At 50.6% G+C, this 16544-nt stretch overlaps 1 protein-coding gene across 2 annotated transcripts in view; it reads left to right on the top strand.

The window, feature by feature from the left end:
• The first annotated feature begins 258 nt into the window (after positions 1-258).
• Positions 259-16544, top strand: part of PLEKHG4 (pleckstrin homology and RhoGEF domain containing G4) — a 199486-nt gene continuing 183200 nt past the window's right edge. For both annotated transcript variants that reach the window (XM_090062853.1, XM_090062854.1), the window contains exon 1: positions 259-448. In XM_090062853.1, the coding sequence (XP_089918979.1) occupies positions 446-448 (3 nt within the window). In that variant the 5' untranslated portion in view covers positions 259-445. The remainder of the gene's footprint in view (positions 449-16544) is intronic.

Genomic DNA, 16544 nt, shown 5'->3' with positions numbered 1-16544 from the left:
TAAGAAGAGCTAAGTCAACATACAGATCAGTAATACAGAGCTATTCTGTAATAACAGCAAGTATTGTTGGCTCTGTCAATACACTTGTATATTGCTGTTTTTGTCCTTGTAATCTTGCCAAACGTGGAATTAAATGTTTACTGTGCCTATCACCACATCTCTTACTGCTCCATACAGTGCAGCTTGTTGGTTGTCAGAGCAGCCTTCAAGGTCCCCTAGTTCAGCCCCATGGCTGTGTCATGAGTTAGATTAGTTGGAACTGCTAAGGGGGGCGGGCAAGGGCTTGGATTACAATTCTATGCTCAAAGTGGTTCAGTGGTTTATATGTATTTATTAGAACGGATAAAAAGCTTTGGGGGGGAGGAACCTATCATACACATGGAAGAAAAAGAAAAAAAATGCTGCTTGTGGAAGTAAGGGGGAGAGGATAACGGAGTTGAGAAACATGGTGAGTAAATCCCTGTAAACAGATTGCTTTTCTGGGCACAAAAACTGAGCTGTGCTGGATATAGCTGGTGTTGGGGCAGTCTGTCTGAAGCCAGTGCACTGATTTAATCCTATGAAGGCAAATTGGGTTCTTTAAATATTTTTTGACATTGAAATAGCTTGCCTGCAATTTAGATGCAGTTTGTGATAAACTATGCCTGGAAAGATGCAGAGCTGTTTTTAGACAGCAGCTTGGAGTGCGAAATCTCACAGGATAGCCACACAGAAACCATAGGAGCATGGGGCTGGAATAGAGTGGAGACTTTGTTGTGTTACAGCTCTCTCTGTTTCCCAGATGTTATTCCAGTGCTTTCCCCCCACTCTGTCTTTTGCAAACTCATAGAATTGGAGAGCTCTGCCTAGCAGAGGCTGGGCACCAGGATTTTGCTGTCACTTTTCCCTTCCTGTATCTAAAGTTAGTAGCCATAAAAGCTCAGAGAAGTTGTTGATTTTTCAGCCTGCTTTGACTTTTCAGGCTCTTTATTAAAAGAATTACATGTCCCCCCCGACACAAAATTAGAGTCTGTGCTTTGTGCTTTAGGGTCTGATTCGGTTTGAACCCAATTGGCTGGGTGCATTCATCCCCAATTCAGAAACAGTATTGGGAACCTTAACCCCTTGTCATGCTGAAGTCCTGCCAATAAAGAGTACTTCCAAGTACTGCTGATTGGCTTTTACCTGACTGCTTTGTAGTATGTGTGTGTGAATTTTGTAGCATTATTTCAGAATGTTGTTTTATGTTTTATGTGCATTGCTTTTAGGTAATGAACTATTATGCAAATGTTTTATTTAGCAATGGTTGTGTTGTGTTTGTCTGGGTTTAGTAATTAAAGTGTTCTTTCTTATATTTGTGTCCTTTGAGAGTCTGGAAGATTTGGTAGATCTGGTCTTCCTCTAGGTTTACTGATCTATGATGTGTTGCGGGTTTACAGTCACAGGCTTGGCCCCATGTCTAGGATCTCAGTGTCAGGTCACAGATGATGCAGGGAGCTCCTCTCCAACAAGGAATCAATAAAAACAAAACAAAGCAAAACAACACAGAGCAAGGATATTTTGCCTTGGAGATGTCAAGTATCATGTAAAATCCAGCCAATCAGGCAAAGATATTCGCAGAATGAGGCATCTGAACTGAGGCTGTGTAGCTAACAGGAAGCAGCAAAACACTAGCAGGCAAGCGCATCTCTTGCATCAGTACTAATGAAGTTTATTCTTAGAGAAGAGAACAGACTTCCCCTTCATGTGGGGACCATTTCAGCACATTCTTTCCATGATACAAAGGATTCCACATTACATCTAATATATCTACCTCTTTCCAAGGAGGAGAAAACCCCCAAGTTGTTTGCGCAAAAACATTCTCACATACTTTTTTGTGAATAGTTCTCTGAAGAGCACATGTGGTCACAGTACTAGTTACCTGTCTCCAAAATCATGTGCGTGTCTGTTCTACATGGCTGGGCAGACAGCCACAGTTCTCCTGTTTTACAAATCCGCATCTGTATCTGCAGCTGAATAGATTCATAGATTGTAAGTTCAGATGGGGCCATTGAGCTCATCTACTTTGACCTCTTTTATATGATAGGACACAGAATTCCCCCTCAGTGATGTTCTGTAATTTATGCCTGTGCTGCATCATATGTTTTTATAAAGATAATCAGTTCATCACATATCCTGGCTATTCCTTCCAGCTGTTAATTACTTTCATCTAAAACTTGCATCTTATTTCCTGCTTAAACTTTCCTAACTTTAACTTCTGACAACTGGATTGTGTTGTTAGATTAATCAGCCCACTGCTACCAGAAATCTACTCTCCATATAGGTATTTATAAAGTAGGATCAGGTTGCCTCAACTTCATTTTGTTTTATCTAAGTAGTTTGAGCTTTGTAGGTCTCACACCCTTGGGTGGGTTTCCCTAACACTGTATCCTCCTTTAAGTTCTCCTCTGAACTGATTACATGAGTAAACATGAATCTTCACAAGCAGATCTTCTTAACAGTGGGCATCTGAGATGTCCTCAAACAGTGTCCAGAGTTCACAGCAGAGGTGTAGTTCAGAAAATATGAGTCCAGCATGTGTCCCAGCCAAACCACTCAGATCATATGATCTGAAGCCCAGGAAAACGGAAAGAGAGACAACAATAAAATAGTCCCTAATAATATTCCACAATAAAAAGTAGACAAAAAGTGGTGGCCCTGGGGGACAGCAGAACATCAGGTTTGCATAAAGAAGGATAAAAATGTGGATCATTAATATAAATCACATTAACAAGGAAAGGGGAAAGGCTTTAAGGAGCAGTTTAGAAAGATGACAGTTGGAAAAATGAAGGGAAAAGGAAAGGGAATTCTAAAGTGGTGACGCTAGAAGTCATGCTGCAACAATGGTGCCCAGCCTTTTCCCTCAGTGGGCTGGATGGACAATGCCCTGTCTGTCCGTGGCTGGATCTGGCTGGTGGTTCTAATCTGGCATCTGGGGCAGGCGCAGCAGGCACCATCCAACTGCATGAGGGGAAGGGGGCATTGTCCAGCCTTGTGGGGCGGGGACATAGCCTGGGCTCCAACCAGCTGTGTGGAGGTTTGGGTTTGCAAATGTGGCTGTTCCCCTGCTGGCAAATTTCCTGACCCATGGGGAGCCCCGCAGGCAAATACAGTGGCTCCATGGGATGCATTTGGCCTGCAGGCGGTTGAGCCCCCTGTGCTAGAAGATGCATCATGTAGCAATGGCAGCGCTTGGGCTAGGGCCAGGCATTCAAAAAGCCTGAGCCTGAATTGATTCAATCTTTGCAGGTTAGTCTAAACCGCAGAGTGAACTGTTTTGCAAGTGGATAGATGTTTGGCACATGCCTTCAGTGGCTTGGGCCAGAAGCCCAGGGCCACTAAAGCAGTCTTTCCCCTTCCCTTTCAACAGAGAAGCTGAGCTGAGGTGGGGTGTGGCCAGGCCCCCAGCAGGCCTGAGTTAGACTGAGGAGGTGTTTAACCCCCCACCTCGGCCTGTAGGGTTCAGAGGGTAGGGGAAGAGGGAGTGTCTGCTGCGGGGGAGGGAGTGGGGAGAGGGGCAGGCAGGTAGGACAAGGAGGAAGAGGGGAGAGCTCTCCCCACTCCAGCAGCTTCCTGACAGCCAGGAGCAATCCTTGCACACCGGGTTGCCCGGCTCCAGAGGGGAACTCTTCCCCCTCATCCCTCTCCTCCACCTCACAGGGTGGGGAGGGGGGCTCTGTTCATTGCTGGGGGGGCTCTTTCTCCTCCCCTTCCTACTGCTGCATGGGTGGGGGAAGCACAGCAAGGCTGCTCGGCCCTGGAGGGGGACTCTTCCCCCTGCTTCTCCCCCACCACTGAGGGGTTGGGAAGGGGGCTCCATGCAATGCTGCCCAGCCCCACATGGGGACTCTTCCCCCATTCACCACAGGGCGGGGAGGGGGGCTCGTTTCCATGCTGGGGGGTACTCTTCCCCCTCCTGCCCTTCCCCTGCCCCCAGCCCCGCTGCCAAGGGTCAGGGAGAGGGGGCTCTGTGCTGGCTGCCCAGCCCCAGTCCCGGCCCTGGAGGGGAACACTTCCTCCCTGTGGGGTGGGACAGCTCTGTTCAGTGCTGTAGGGGGGAACAGGGTGGGGAGAGGCTCTTGTAGTGCCCCCTGGCCTGGCCTGGCCCAGCTGTGGCGCAGGGCATGGTTATAATAGAGCCATAGCTGTCAGGGATCGCCCCATCCCCATGGCCCAGCTCAGCCTGGCCTTGCTCAACCCCAGCTAAGCCAGCTTCTTGGTGGGGCTGGGCTGGGCCATGGGGGTGAGGCTACCCCCGGCGCTTGCAGCTCAGTGACGGGGAGGTGCGCACAGCTGGGCTGCTTCCCTTCTCAGTGAGCACAGCCTGGTGTGCACGACTGGTGGCTGGCTGGGCAGTGGCTTATCTGGGCCTGCTCGGAGGCACCATGGGGGCTCGTGGGGCCTCAGCAAGCCTCTGTGAGGGGTGGCTGCCAGGCTCCAGGTCTGTGGAGCCTCTGAGCAGGCCTGGATAAGCTGCTACCTGGCCAACCGCTGGCTGCACATGCCAGTCTGTGCTCACTGATGAGGGAACCCCGCAGCCCACCCCACAAAGTGGCTGCCTTAGCCAGGGCTGAGCGAGGCCAGGCCGGGCCAGGCCGCGGAGTCAAGGTCACCCCCAGCAGCTGCAGCTCCATTACACCCACTCCCTGTGCCTCGGCTGGGCTGGGCTGGGCCGGGCCGGGGAACACCACAAAAGTTTCCCTTCCCCATCCTGCGGTGGTGGGGAGCAAGGAGGAGAAGGGGAAAGAGCTCCCCCCAGCACTGAACAGAGCCCCTCCTCCTGCCCCATGAAGGCGGGGAGGAAGTGTCTCCCTCTGGGGCTGGGCAACCTGCACAGAGCCCCCCTCTCCACACCCCAGGGTGGGGGAGAAGGAGGACGGGGAAGAGTACCCCCCAGCATGGAGCAGAGCCCCCCTCCTTGCCCTGTGGGGCGGAGGGAGGGAGGAGGGGAAGAGTCCACATCTGGGACTGGGCAGCATCACATGGCGGCGAGGGAGAAGACGGGAACAGGGCTCTATGCAAGGCTGTCCAGCTTTACCCCAACCCTAGAGGGGGACTCTTTCCCCTGCACCTGCTCCTCCCCCCCACCTGCAGAGTGAGGGGGGCTCTGTGCAGCACTGCCCAGCCAGGCCATGGGGAGCAGCTGTAATAACTGCAACCTCAGGGGGTGAAGAGAAGGGGAAGAGTCCCCCTCCGGGGCTGGGCAGCCTCGCATAGAGTCCCTCCCTCCCAGCCCTGTGGCAGCTGGGGAGGAGGGGGAGGAGGAGGAGGAGTTCCCCTCCAGTACCCCACAGAGCCCCCTTTCCCATCCTGGAGGGGGAAGAGTCCCCCCAGCACAGAACAGAGATCCCCTCCCTGCCCTATGGGACAACCATCCTGGCATGGCCCTGTTAAGGTGAAGGGGGCAGGCAGGAGGGTTAATACCTCCCTCTATCCCTTCTGGTCCCTTTAACCCTGCAGCCAGGGTCTGCCAGCCCCAGGGGCCACGGCTGCAGCTCCCTCCCCTCTGCTCCCTGGCTGACAGGCAGAACCCAGCTGTGGTGGGGCAGGAGGGGAAGAAGGGGCGACGTGTAGAGGGTGCATGCGGCTGCACCTGCATCCCCCGAGTGTGGCAGTGTACCCCCTGCAAAAAGATGCTGCTGACACTGTCGCTGCTCGCCACCCTTCTGCCAGCACTGCCGGTGGTGTCTGTGGGCAGTCCACCTGCGGGTGGTGGCTGACCCTTGGTCCGTGCTTGCCACCCCACCCCCCTGCCGCTGACAGTGCCGACAGTGTCTGTGGGAGCTCTGCACTTACCACCGCCGGGCTCCTGCTGCTTCTGCTGCGCTTCTGCCACCACTAGTGCAGTCATGCCCCCCAGTTGCCAGGAGCACGCACCGTTCATGGAGGGAAGAATTAATCGCCTCCCTACCCATTTTGCCTTAACAGGGCCATGCTGTCTGGTGTCTCGCCATGTCCCATCCCTACTCTAGCTAGAGAGCAAAGGGGAGAGGCCAGCTCAGCTCTGGAGTAGAGCAGAGCCCCGCCCAGAGACCATGCTGGGATGCTGGGGGAATTTGGTTTATGGAAAAATGCAGTAAGCCATGGATTTTACCTTTAACTGGAAGCAAATGAGGATTTCTCATTTTACCAGAGAAACCCATGGATTTTGCCATTTTGCAATGAGCTTCCTGCAAGTTGGCAGAGTTCCAGCATACAGGGAGCTGGAAGGGAGGGGGAGGAAGGTGGTGAGACAGGGGGCGCCACATGCATGGACATGTGCATGGCCCAGACAGTCTGCAGAGCAGCTCCAGCAGGTAAGGGGTGGGGGGGAAGAAGGGGGTTGAGGCCTCTGTAGGGAGGAAGGGAGGGAGCTGGGCAGGGCTGGGGCTGCTGTCCAGTTGGGCAGTGCTTGGGGCTTGGGGCAACAATGTGCAGCTGCAGGGCTCCAGCAGGGAGCAGGATGGGGCCGCGGGTGGCTTGTCTGGTGAAGTGGGAGGCCTGGCTCCTCACTGCCACGCATACACGGGGGACCTGTGCCTCCCCCAGACCTCTGCATGGGGTAGGCACAGGCTGTGGGCTCCCGCCCTGGTTCTCTCCAGAGAGAGCGAAGCCACGCAGAGAAGCTGCTCGCCACTACGAGCTCCCTGCTTCCCTGGTGACGCACACCCTGCACATGCCGCTGCTTTGAGGGGTGTAACTCCATGCCGCTGCTCTCTGCAGCCCTGCATGCAGGAGTGTCGCCAGGGCAGCATGAAGCTCATAGCGGTGAGCAGCTTCTCTATGCAGCTCCGTTGCTTGCTGCTGCACCAGGTCATGCCCATGAGGCTGTGGAGGCCCCGGGGGATCTCCTTTCTGGGATTTTCAAAAAGGGACAAGTGTTATGGGGCAGTCAAGACTTTCTGGGAAAAGGCACATTCCAAGGGAGTACCTCAGAATCACTGGATAGTCATTACTAGGCGCAGTGAAGGGGAGAGGTTACTAATGTAGGATCCTTGCCAAACAAATGTGTCCAAGATACCAGCTCAAACTTCAAAAGGTCTGTGGAGTGAATAGAAAACTGAAACATACTCATTACCTGGGCCTGTGTGAGAAATTGTACATCCTGGTGTGGAGGAGTGGGGATGGAAGGGAAGAGCAATCTATCTGCCATTTTGGAAAAAGAAATAGAATTTTAGACACCTTAGAATTGCATTTGAATTCTAAGTTGAGTTCATCAGCTAACTTATACACATGCTACTTGCAATTACTATGCTAGTTACTATATTTTGATGTCTATAATAAAAGAACATTTTCATAATTTGGGGGCCTAGTACAACTGTACCCCCATCCCTCCTGCTTCAAGTCCTGCTCACTACTCATTCCACATCTACTGGGTGGGTGGACACGTCCCTGTGTGAGTGTGTGTGGGAGGAAGTGTCACAGTTTTTTAGGATCCATTATGATCACTCAAGATGACCTCCTGCACAACATAGGCCAGATAATGTTGCCTAGAGGTGCCTATAGTGGCAGGAATGTGTCTTCTCCGCTATGCAGTTTACCCTATCGAACCCCACCACTTTGGCTGAACTACAGTGCTCTTCCAGGAAGCTGTCCAAGTTTGTGCCTTTCTCACAGTTTGTCCATGAGACAATGATGGCCACTGTAAGCTTCTCTGACAGGTTTTACTCTGGCTTATCCCAAGTTAGTCTCACTGACCATGAGAAAGGGAAGGGTGAACCACTCCCTGAACTAACATTTAGATCAGTGATGAATCAGCTGCTACTCTCATGCAGGGAGAGGAAAATGAAGCTGGTGAGATAGTGCAGTATTGCCAACTATAATGAATCTATCACAAGTGTTGCAATTGTTAGTATTTTTAAACCCCAACTTCTGGAGTCAGATGATTGTGAGCAGCTATAAGGTTGCACTTTTGCTGCTTCTGTTAGAGAAGTTCATTGCACAGGCAGGGGTCTCTTTACAGTCTTCTGTTTTCCTGTTGCCCTGCCACTGCCAACAATCTCCCTATGCACCCCCCTCCAAGCCCCCTTCTATTAGAGGAATTCCCTTCAACTCCCTTTCTCCTCCTCATGCTGGGACTGTCCTCCAGTCTGGCTTCCTTCCCCCATACCAGGGAGTGACAAGAGAAGGAGTGGGGTACTCACCAGTCCCCCTCCTGTAGGGCAGGCCCCCCCAAATCCCGGGCAGGGCCCCCCGGCCTGAGAAACCAGCGTTCCCCGACGGCAGGCCCACTGCGCATGCGCGCAGTTTAAAAGGGCCCACCAAACAGGGGCGGGGGAAAAAAAAAAAAAAGCTCAGTTAGGCTCCGGAGCGGTGAGAGACGCGCGGGTGAAGCCTGCTGCGCCCCCGCTCCACCGAAGCCCCCCAGACACCCCCTCAGCAGCCGCAGAGCCCCCAGCACAGCCGGAGGTAAGCTCTTGGTGGGAAGGGGTTAACTCCTCGCTCCCTGGGAGGAGGCGGCTGCATGGAGCTGGGCTGGGTCAAGCCCCTGCCCAGGCCCCTACTTGGCCCAGCCCCCCAGGGAGCCCTGCGAACAGGCTGCGTAAACAGGCGCTCGAGTTAGTGCAGAGTTCGCGCAGGGGAGGGCGCGGGAGGGCACGAGACCCTGCCTGCGACCCCCACAGAGTAGTCAGCCCCAGCCGTAGCCAGCCTACCAGAGGCATGACACGGATGGGCACGCGCCGCACCCCGAGGGTCCCCTCGGGCTCTGCAGTCCCCCCATCAGGCACCTCAGAGACGGCCACCCAGATGGAGCCCATGGTCCCTGGTTGAATGTAGTATCAGACTCAACTGATTTGGGTCAAACTGGTTTATGCAATGTCTGTCCCAGACCCCATGCTGCTTAAAGTTAAACCAGAGTCCCCCAGCATTCCAGCTGCTTTGCAGCCCTGGGCTGTGCTGTCTGCTCCAGAGAACAGACCTGGCCCCACCTCTCTGCTCCCTAGCCAGAGCTCCAGCAGAGACTGCAGGCACAGCAAGGTCTGGCTTGCTTCCCCCTGCCCCACTCCCCTTGCTGCTCACACAGGGATTCCCCCCCCTTTCCTCCCTCCCATCTCCCACAGCATGGACCTCAGCAACACAGACCCTAGGCATGTGGTATGCTAGCTAATGCTGAGAGGTATCTTTGTGTGTGTCTCCAATTTCATTGGGTCAGGCAGACAGAAAAGTGTTTGCTGTGGGCTTTTTGGAGCTAATCAACAGGTCAGTTGGTAATGTCCCTCTTTTCCTTCCTTGGAAAAAGCTGTTAAAGAAGAGCTTGAGCTAATGAGAGAGGCTTTTGTTTTGTTGATGGGCTGATAAATGCTGTGCTGGCTCCCTTACCTGTCAAGTTTGCAGACAATATGAAGAAGCAGGGAGAGGGAGATTGAAAAGCTCACTATCATCAACCCACTTCCCCCCCCCCGCCCCTTTGCCTCAGAGTGCTAGCTGGGGGCTAGGGTCTGGTAACACTCCTGCCCCTTGAGCAGAAAGTGGGAAAAAGCCTGGGATGGTGCAGGCAAGGTGGGAGTTTACACCCCACCCTAATCAGAGCATCCTGCCAGGGCCTGGCCATGCTTCCCCCCACCCCTCTTTAGCTCAGCACTATAGAAGGGAAGGGAGTGCTGCTCTGGCGCCCCTGGCTTCAGCCTGAGCCACTGCAGGTGCATGCCTGAATTTCCTCAGTCCAGAGGGAATGTCTGTGCAGTTCAACCTAAGCAGGTTACATTAACCTGAAAAGATTGAATCAGTTCAGGCTCAGCCTTTTTGAATGTCTATCCCTAGCCTATGTAACACATGTCAGCCATGTTTCTTAAAGTAGTGCTGGAAGATGCTAGCATATCATGGCAATGATGACAGGTAGGGTAGGTGGCACTTCAGAGAGAGACTTTGTCAGATGTAGGGATTCTAAGTAGAAATTAGGGAGCTTAACATAGTAGCCTAGATAAAACCACCCAAAGCAGCCTTAGTCAGATTCTTGCTTCCCTTCTGTTTCCAGGGCTATATAGTCTATTTCATTCTGTCTGATTTGAATCTTGGTTTCTAAATTAATATAGAAAATTGCTGAGGAAAGGAGCTAATGCTGTGCTGTTGTTTAGCACATGATTTCACCTTCCCTGGCCTGGTGGGGCAGTCCACCAATTTACATGGCGTTTCGCTGGGCCCCTAGAGATGGTTTTTGGAGGCCAAGCGGGAGACCAGGGTCATCCCCAGTGTGCTTGGTTGTAGATGTTTCAAGGCTCAGGTGGTGAATTATTGCACACACTGTACAGCTAGGAAAAAAAGCAGTGCTGTGCCACCCATGATTTTCCTTACACTGTTGGCCATGAGGTGGCAACCACTGTACTTCAGTTAGTGCTAATGATCTCATTGTATAGGTTACTACAGCAGGATGGTACCTGCAGCCATAAACATGTAAATAAGCATTATATAAAAATAGGCACATTGGATTAGAATAGGAAAGGAAGTGTGGCATATGACTGTGCAAGATAGGTATGTTGTATTTAAACAAGACAAAATTATATCTTCTGCCTACTGGGCCAGCCTCCAGCAACTTTCACATGGCAAAATTTTAGGTTTGTCTTTTTTTTTGCCATTCCAGTTCCAGTGGTGCATGTGTCATGGAGTTTGCAGCAGATATTCCAGAAGCAGGGAATTCCCCATAGGGTGCCATGGAGTCGTCTGCAGCTTAGGAGGTGATATAGAGTGCACTGGAAGATGGGGAGGAAGTACGGTCCAGCTGTAGCATTCTCCAGGTCTCCTTGTCTGATAGAAAGTCTACTGAGGCTAAGTACAGACAGTCAAAAAGCCCAAGGCTTTTGGAGTCTTTGCAGGTTAGTCTAAGCTGCATAGATTCAATTGAAACAGAAGTGAGCAGACATTTACTTTTGATTCAGGAAATGCAGCCACATGCTTGCAGTGGCTGTGGCCAGAAGCTGGGATGCACTACAGCATGCTCTCTGGCATGGAGCCAGTATGGGCTCTGTGTTTGTTTCCTCTTCCCACTGCCCCCTAAGGTCCCTGGGATTTGTAGTCCAAAATCACGGCACCAGGACTCTGCAGGGTTATTTATTTATTGCTTCCTCTTCCTGCTTCTAGGTGCCTCTGGGATTTGTAGTCCACAGTCACAGCCAGCAGTAAGTTCAAGCAAGGGAAGGGATGTTTAACCCCTCTCCCTGCCCCCAGACCCCAGCTGGGGTTTGCCTGTGGGGGAAAGTTCCCCTCCATGCAGACTAGGCTAAATCTCTAGCTGGGCTTGCCGCCCCGCCCCCCTTGTAAGCCAGCCCTCACTGCTCCAGTTGGAAAGCAGAGAGGTGGGGCAAGCTCTGCTCTCTGGAGCACACAGCCCAGCCCAGCCCAGCCCAACCCAGGGCTGCAAAATATGCTGGGGGACTCTGATTTAACTTTAACCAGGAAGGGTCTGGGCCAGAAGTTTCATAGATCGGTTCAACCCAAATCAGTTAAGTGTGATACTACATTCAACCAGGTTTATCTTAAACCAGTTTCAGCCATTTTGAAACTGGTTTATGTGCACTGTGCTTCTGTTCTGTTACAAGTTTAAACCAGTTTCTGATCACTGAAATCGGTTTATGTGTAACTTCTGTCCCTAGCCTGAGTGTTGCTTGTGCAGGTTAGAGCAGCCCCCATTCTTTTACATGGCTGGTGAGAGGGTGAGGGACTAAGAATTGACTCCTTAATGCTGTACTCCTGTACTTGCCCAGGTTAACATCTTTGTCCCAGTGTCTCCAGGGAGTTTCTCCAGCAGTTGAGAGAAGATAGCACTCTTAGGTCCTGGAGTAATGTAGAGCTGTGGCCACAAACTGGGCAAGTCTTACTGAATTTCTTTTCAAACTTTTATGACCATCCTACACTGGAACAGCCTGGCTATCATAGAGGTTTGGGTACTTCCATGGTTGAATACCCAATTTATATAGCCTTAAAGGGACAGAGATGGGGCAATGGCAGCAATCCCTCAGTTTGAAGATGATCTCTACTACAGCTCAGTGATTGGTCTTGAGGAGTCCAATCCTTAAGCCACACACCTGTCCTTGTAGTATTTCCTCTGGCCACGACAAGACCTCAGGCCATTAGTAAGCTGAGAGTAGAACACTGTTTTGGGAGTCAAGAGTTGGGCAAGTGCACATAAAGTGTGGTCCAGCAGAGTTGGTGCATGAGGATCACGAGCTCAATGCTGGTAGCATTGGCTTTATCAAGGATGCTGGTGTTTGTGTGGCAATCTTCCCATTTCATGTGGAGGATTTTCCAGAGGCATAACTTTCCAGGCTCATGAAATGATGACAATAGGTCACTGTAGGCAGCCCACAGGTGTCACTATAGGTTCCTGCCTTTAGATGCATGCCAGTGTCAGTACCCTCTGTCCTCTCCTCCCTTTTTAGTATTCTCACCTGCCAGATCATTCTGTAAACTCATTAGGGGAGGCTGCCTGGATGGCAAGGCAAGCTTTAAAGAAACAGGCTCTTGTCTAGTTTAGAGCGCCCCAGCCCCAGCCCACTTCTGCTTTAGCTGAGCCTTCTAGCTTAGGACCCACAGTCCAGGGCTGCTAGCACCTGGTTCAGCTTTGGGTCAGGCTTAGTGACTCCAGGTTCCCAAAACTCAAGATATTCATCAAGTTGTATGTTAGTGGTCCCAGATCATACCCAGTCCTTATATGTTGTCCACTCAGGTGAGCTTCCAGTTCAGGGTGGCCTGCAATCCCAATCCAGTCCTCCAAGGAACAAGATGAACAGCCCAAAATACCAGTGCCTGTCCCTGGGCAAAGCAATGTCCCACAAGGATTCAGCTTATCCTTGTGTGGCATGCTCCAAATAGAAAGAAAACAAAACAGAAAAATGCATGGGTGCTTAGCTTGCTTCCTGTGTAGGTCTGCTGCCTATCTTCACTTGGGCTTCTTTCTAAGTACCCCTTGCTGCAATCTGTGCTTCTGTCTTTGTGCATCCCAGGGAAGGTTCTGCCCCCAGTAGCTCCCTCAGCTAGACAGCCCCTCTCTCATCTAAGGCTTGGGCTTATGTAGCAGACTCTGGGTCACCTGATCCGTCATTTCCCCTTCCTTATTGTCAGGCTCTGTCTGTACCTGGACTCAACGGTTATCTTGTTTTACACACTCAGTCTGTGTGCAAACTGTGGCAGCATCCGAAAGCCCACCAACTCAGACGTCATGATAAAAGGAAAGTGAGGGAGCATACATGTATAGAGGGAGAGATATGGGGGTGGGGTGGAGAACTGAGAAAGTGGGGGAAAGTGCCAACCTGGGGAATCAAACAGGAAGGGCCACACCCAGACAGCCAGCATGAGGGTGGAGAATGAAGGTAGCAATGAGGAGAGGGAGGGGGGTAAGGTAGCAGTTGGAGCAGACCCTAAACCACCCAGTCTCCCTAGTAATAGGGTAGGGGCCCCATTACAGTCATCCATGTTTCACATCAAAAGAGGATGATGACTGCATTGTAGAACTGGATCTTGGTGTCTTTCTGGAGATCACAGTGAATAAAGCTGAGAGAGGTGGCTACTGAGGTAGGGGAAGTGCTCAGCTACTTCCAAGATCTTTTCCCCCAATGGTAATTTGTGGAGGGAGGGTCACATTCATGGCCTGGAGCAGGATAATAGAGCACTTTAGTCTTCTTGATGTTGAGAGAGGGACCCAAAGTTTGGCAGGATTCTCCGAAAAGATCCAGCATGGTCTGGAGATTTTCTTTAGTATGCACAAGAATAGCACAGTCATTGGCAAATTGAAGGTCAAGGATGGTTCTTTTGAGTACTATGGTCTCCGAATGAAAATGTCCCAGGTTGAAGAGCCCTCCATCCATTTGGTATTCAATGTCAAATCCAGAAGGAAGGCAGTCCTTAATGAGCAACAGGATGACTGTCAAAAAATGGAGAACAGAGCTGGGGTGATGACACATCCTTGGATGACCCCAGTTTGGGTGAGAAGTGGATCTGTCTCCTATCTGTTACATAGACCGGTTGCAGTCATCTGGTGATGGAGAAGCCTTAGGACCTTGGTGTACTTTTCAGGACATCCAGGACAGAAGTGGAGCAGCCACATAGAGTAGCAACCAAAATAAGTAGCTGCTTCTGAAAACCTGGCAGAATTAAGTTGTTTTATTAAGTTGTTGAATTAAGCTGTCTGGCACCTGGCAGAATTAAGTTGTTTTCATTAATATTTCAGTTAGGTCCTTTCTTTTCAGTTAGGCTGCATTCTTTGTTTCCTCTGTTCTCCTGGCTGATCAAGCCATTGTGCGAATGAAACAGAGATTTTATTTTGCTGGATCCAACTTACCAGTACTGTGAGCAACCATGAGGTGAATCATGATGGTCCCTTACCCTCAAAGCCCTGTCTCTGGAATGGAGTTAGGGGTACCACAAGAGAGCACCAGCCTCAAGAAAAGGAGAAGGGGGGAATTTGTCAGTCTTCATAAATGTGCATTATAATCTAGGCTGAAGACTGGCTGCTGTTCTTTTGGTTCTCCTTCCTTCATTTTTATGACACATGGCAGGACTGGATACAGCCACACAATGAAAATAAAACCTGAACTCCTGGCTCTACCAAAGTCATGGCAAAACAACCTTTGACTTCAGTAGGTCACAGTTTCGTGCAGCAGAAAGGAGGCCAGCTTTCCCAGAATGTGTATAGAGGAAGAAGGGAACAGTGCTTCCCAGAGTATGTGTGGGGGAGGGAGAGAGAGAGAGAGAGAAGCTTTACTTCTCATCAGTCTGTGTGAAAGTACTAGCATTTCTCTTACGAAAGTCCCCCACTCTAAGTACAATGACTTGCACAAATGCTGTGTAGAGTGCTGTGGATTGGTGTGGAAATAATCACTGAGTATTAAAAAGGATGGTGCAGGACTTTGAGTGCCAGCCCAGCTCTGACACACAGATTCCCTATGTGACCTTGGGTGAGTCCACATCACTTAGTGCCCCTGTTCCCCAGTTGTAAAATGGGGCAGGTCATTGGGATGCTATGTGGATAATGGTACTGTGAGGCACTTGGAGAGTACTGTGACAGGTGGTGCATGAATACCTGACATGTAAGATGTGATGTGTAGATAAAGGTGCTTCCTTTCCTTTGTGCTTGGGAAGTTGATCTCCGTTCTCCCTTTGTCGACTTGGCAGGGTCCAGGCTGTTATTCTAGATAGCTCACATGCAGCAGTTGGTAGTGAAGTAAAATAATGCAGTTTGCTCAGGAAGTCAGGCTACTGCCTTGGGTGGGAGCACAGGAAACCCCTGAATGCACAAGGATCTGTCCCTTATCCCCTTTTCTGTAAGGCACGGGATGTGTTGGGTGTTGGTGTTCCCAAACTCAAACAGGGTCCCACAGCACTACTGTCCTCCACCAGAGTGTGAATCTGTCACAGCACTCTGGCAGACGCTGGTGTTCCCCTTCCCACAAGCTCAGGTAGCACCTTCAGGCTCGCAGAACCAGAGGTTGGGTTTAAACAGAAAATGTAATCTTGCTATTATCCTCCCATTACATTTCTTCTGGGGTGGGAAGGAAGTGAGAATGGGAATCACAAAGAGTTTTAAGTATCAGGTATCTTCTTTCTTTGTTCTTTGGTGCCAAAGGAATGAGTGAATTGCTGGATGGTAGACATATAAAAGGTTTAATCCAGTACACATGGAGCAAGGCTAGAAACATTCCCCTTAACATGTTGAGAATAACTATGAATGTGTCAGTATAAAGCAGTGGACTTAACTTTGCCTATTAAGCTTAATTTATTAATTTGGCAGTCAGGAGAACACCAGTAAGTCAAAAATTGGATGGATTACATCCCCGCTTGTTTATTTAACTGTTTGCTGATGAGCCTTATCCCAACTAGCAGCTCACCTGCTCTTTGAGTTCTGGGCTCCCTGTGAAGCTTTGCTGATGAAGATGAATGTATCATCCCTCTGATCTCCAGACACAGGCAAGGATGTTGGACAGCCAGTATGTGTGAGTTGTGTAACAGTAGTTTTGTATGCAAAGTTGTAAGATGTGGCATGGTGCTCTTATTTATTAATGGATGGGAATGTGAGCATATCATGGTGGGAGGGCATTTCCTTTCCAAAGGAATGGTGGTGCATTTCATTTCCGAAGTAGCACCCTTCACTAGCAGAATCTGTTGGGGAGCATTCATACAGTTCCCCAACTTCTCCCCCCAACCTTAGGTCCACTGTTGACAAAATAAGCCCCAATAGCTTGTTCCAGTTCAGCCACACCAGAGAACAGCAGTCAGGCAGAGCAGTCAACTTGGACTGGCCCTGAATACACACCCCCGGGGCCATGTATAGTCTTTGACTCAGAAGAGTCTGAGAATGGTGCTGTTAAGTATGTTTGTGGAGGGAGGAAGGAGGACAGTCAGGTCTGCTTTGGGCCACTAGCACACCATCTACTCTGCCTAATTGCTGGGCTCAGGTGCATCCTAGCAGGAGTGGGTGGCCACAGCTTATTTTGTTAATGGCAGGCCCAGGAAGGAGGAAAGCCATATAGACATGCTCTTAATGGCTTACGCTTTCTGATAGAATCGTTTCTTTGGTGCAGAATTCATGCTTCAGCCTTACAGGACATATCTACCCA

This window comes from Crocodylus siamensis, chromosome 9 (genome assembly GCF_052110815.1).
Source record: "Crocodylus siamensis isolate JL-2025a chromosome 9, ASM5211081v1, whole genome shotgun sequence".
NCBI classification, from domain to species: Eukaryota; Metazoa; Chordata; order Crocodylia; family Crocodylidae; genus Crocodylus; species Crocodylus siamensis.
This window is presented reverse-complemented; position numbering and strand designations above follow the sequence as displayed.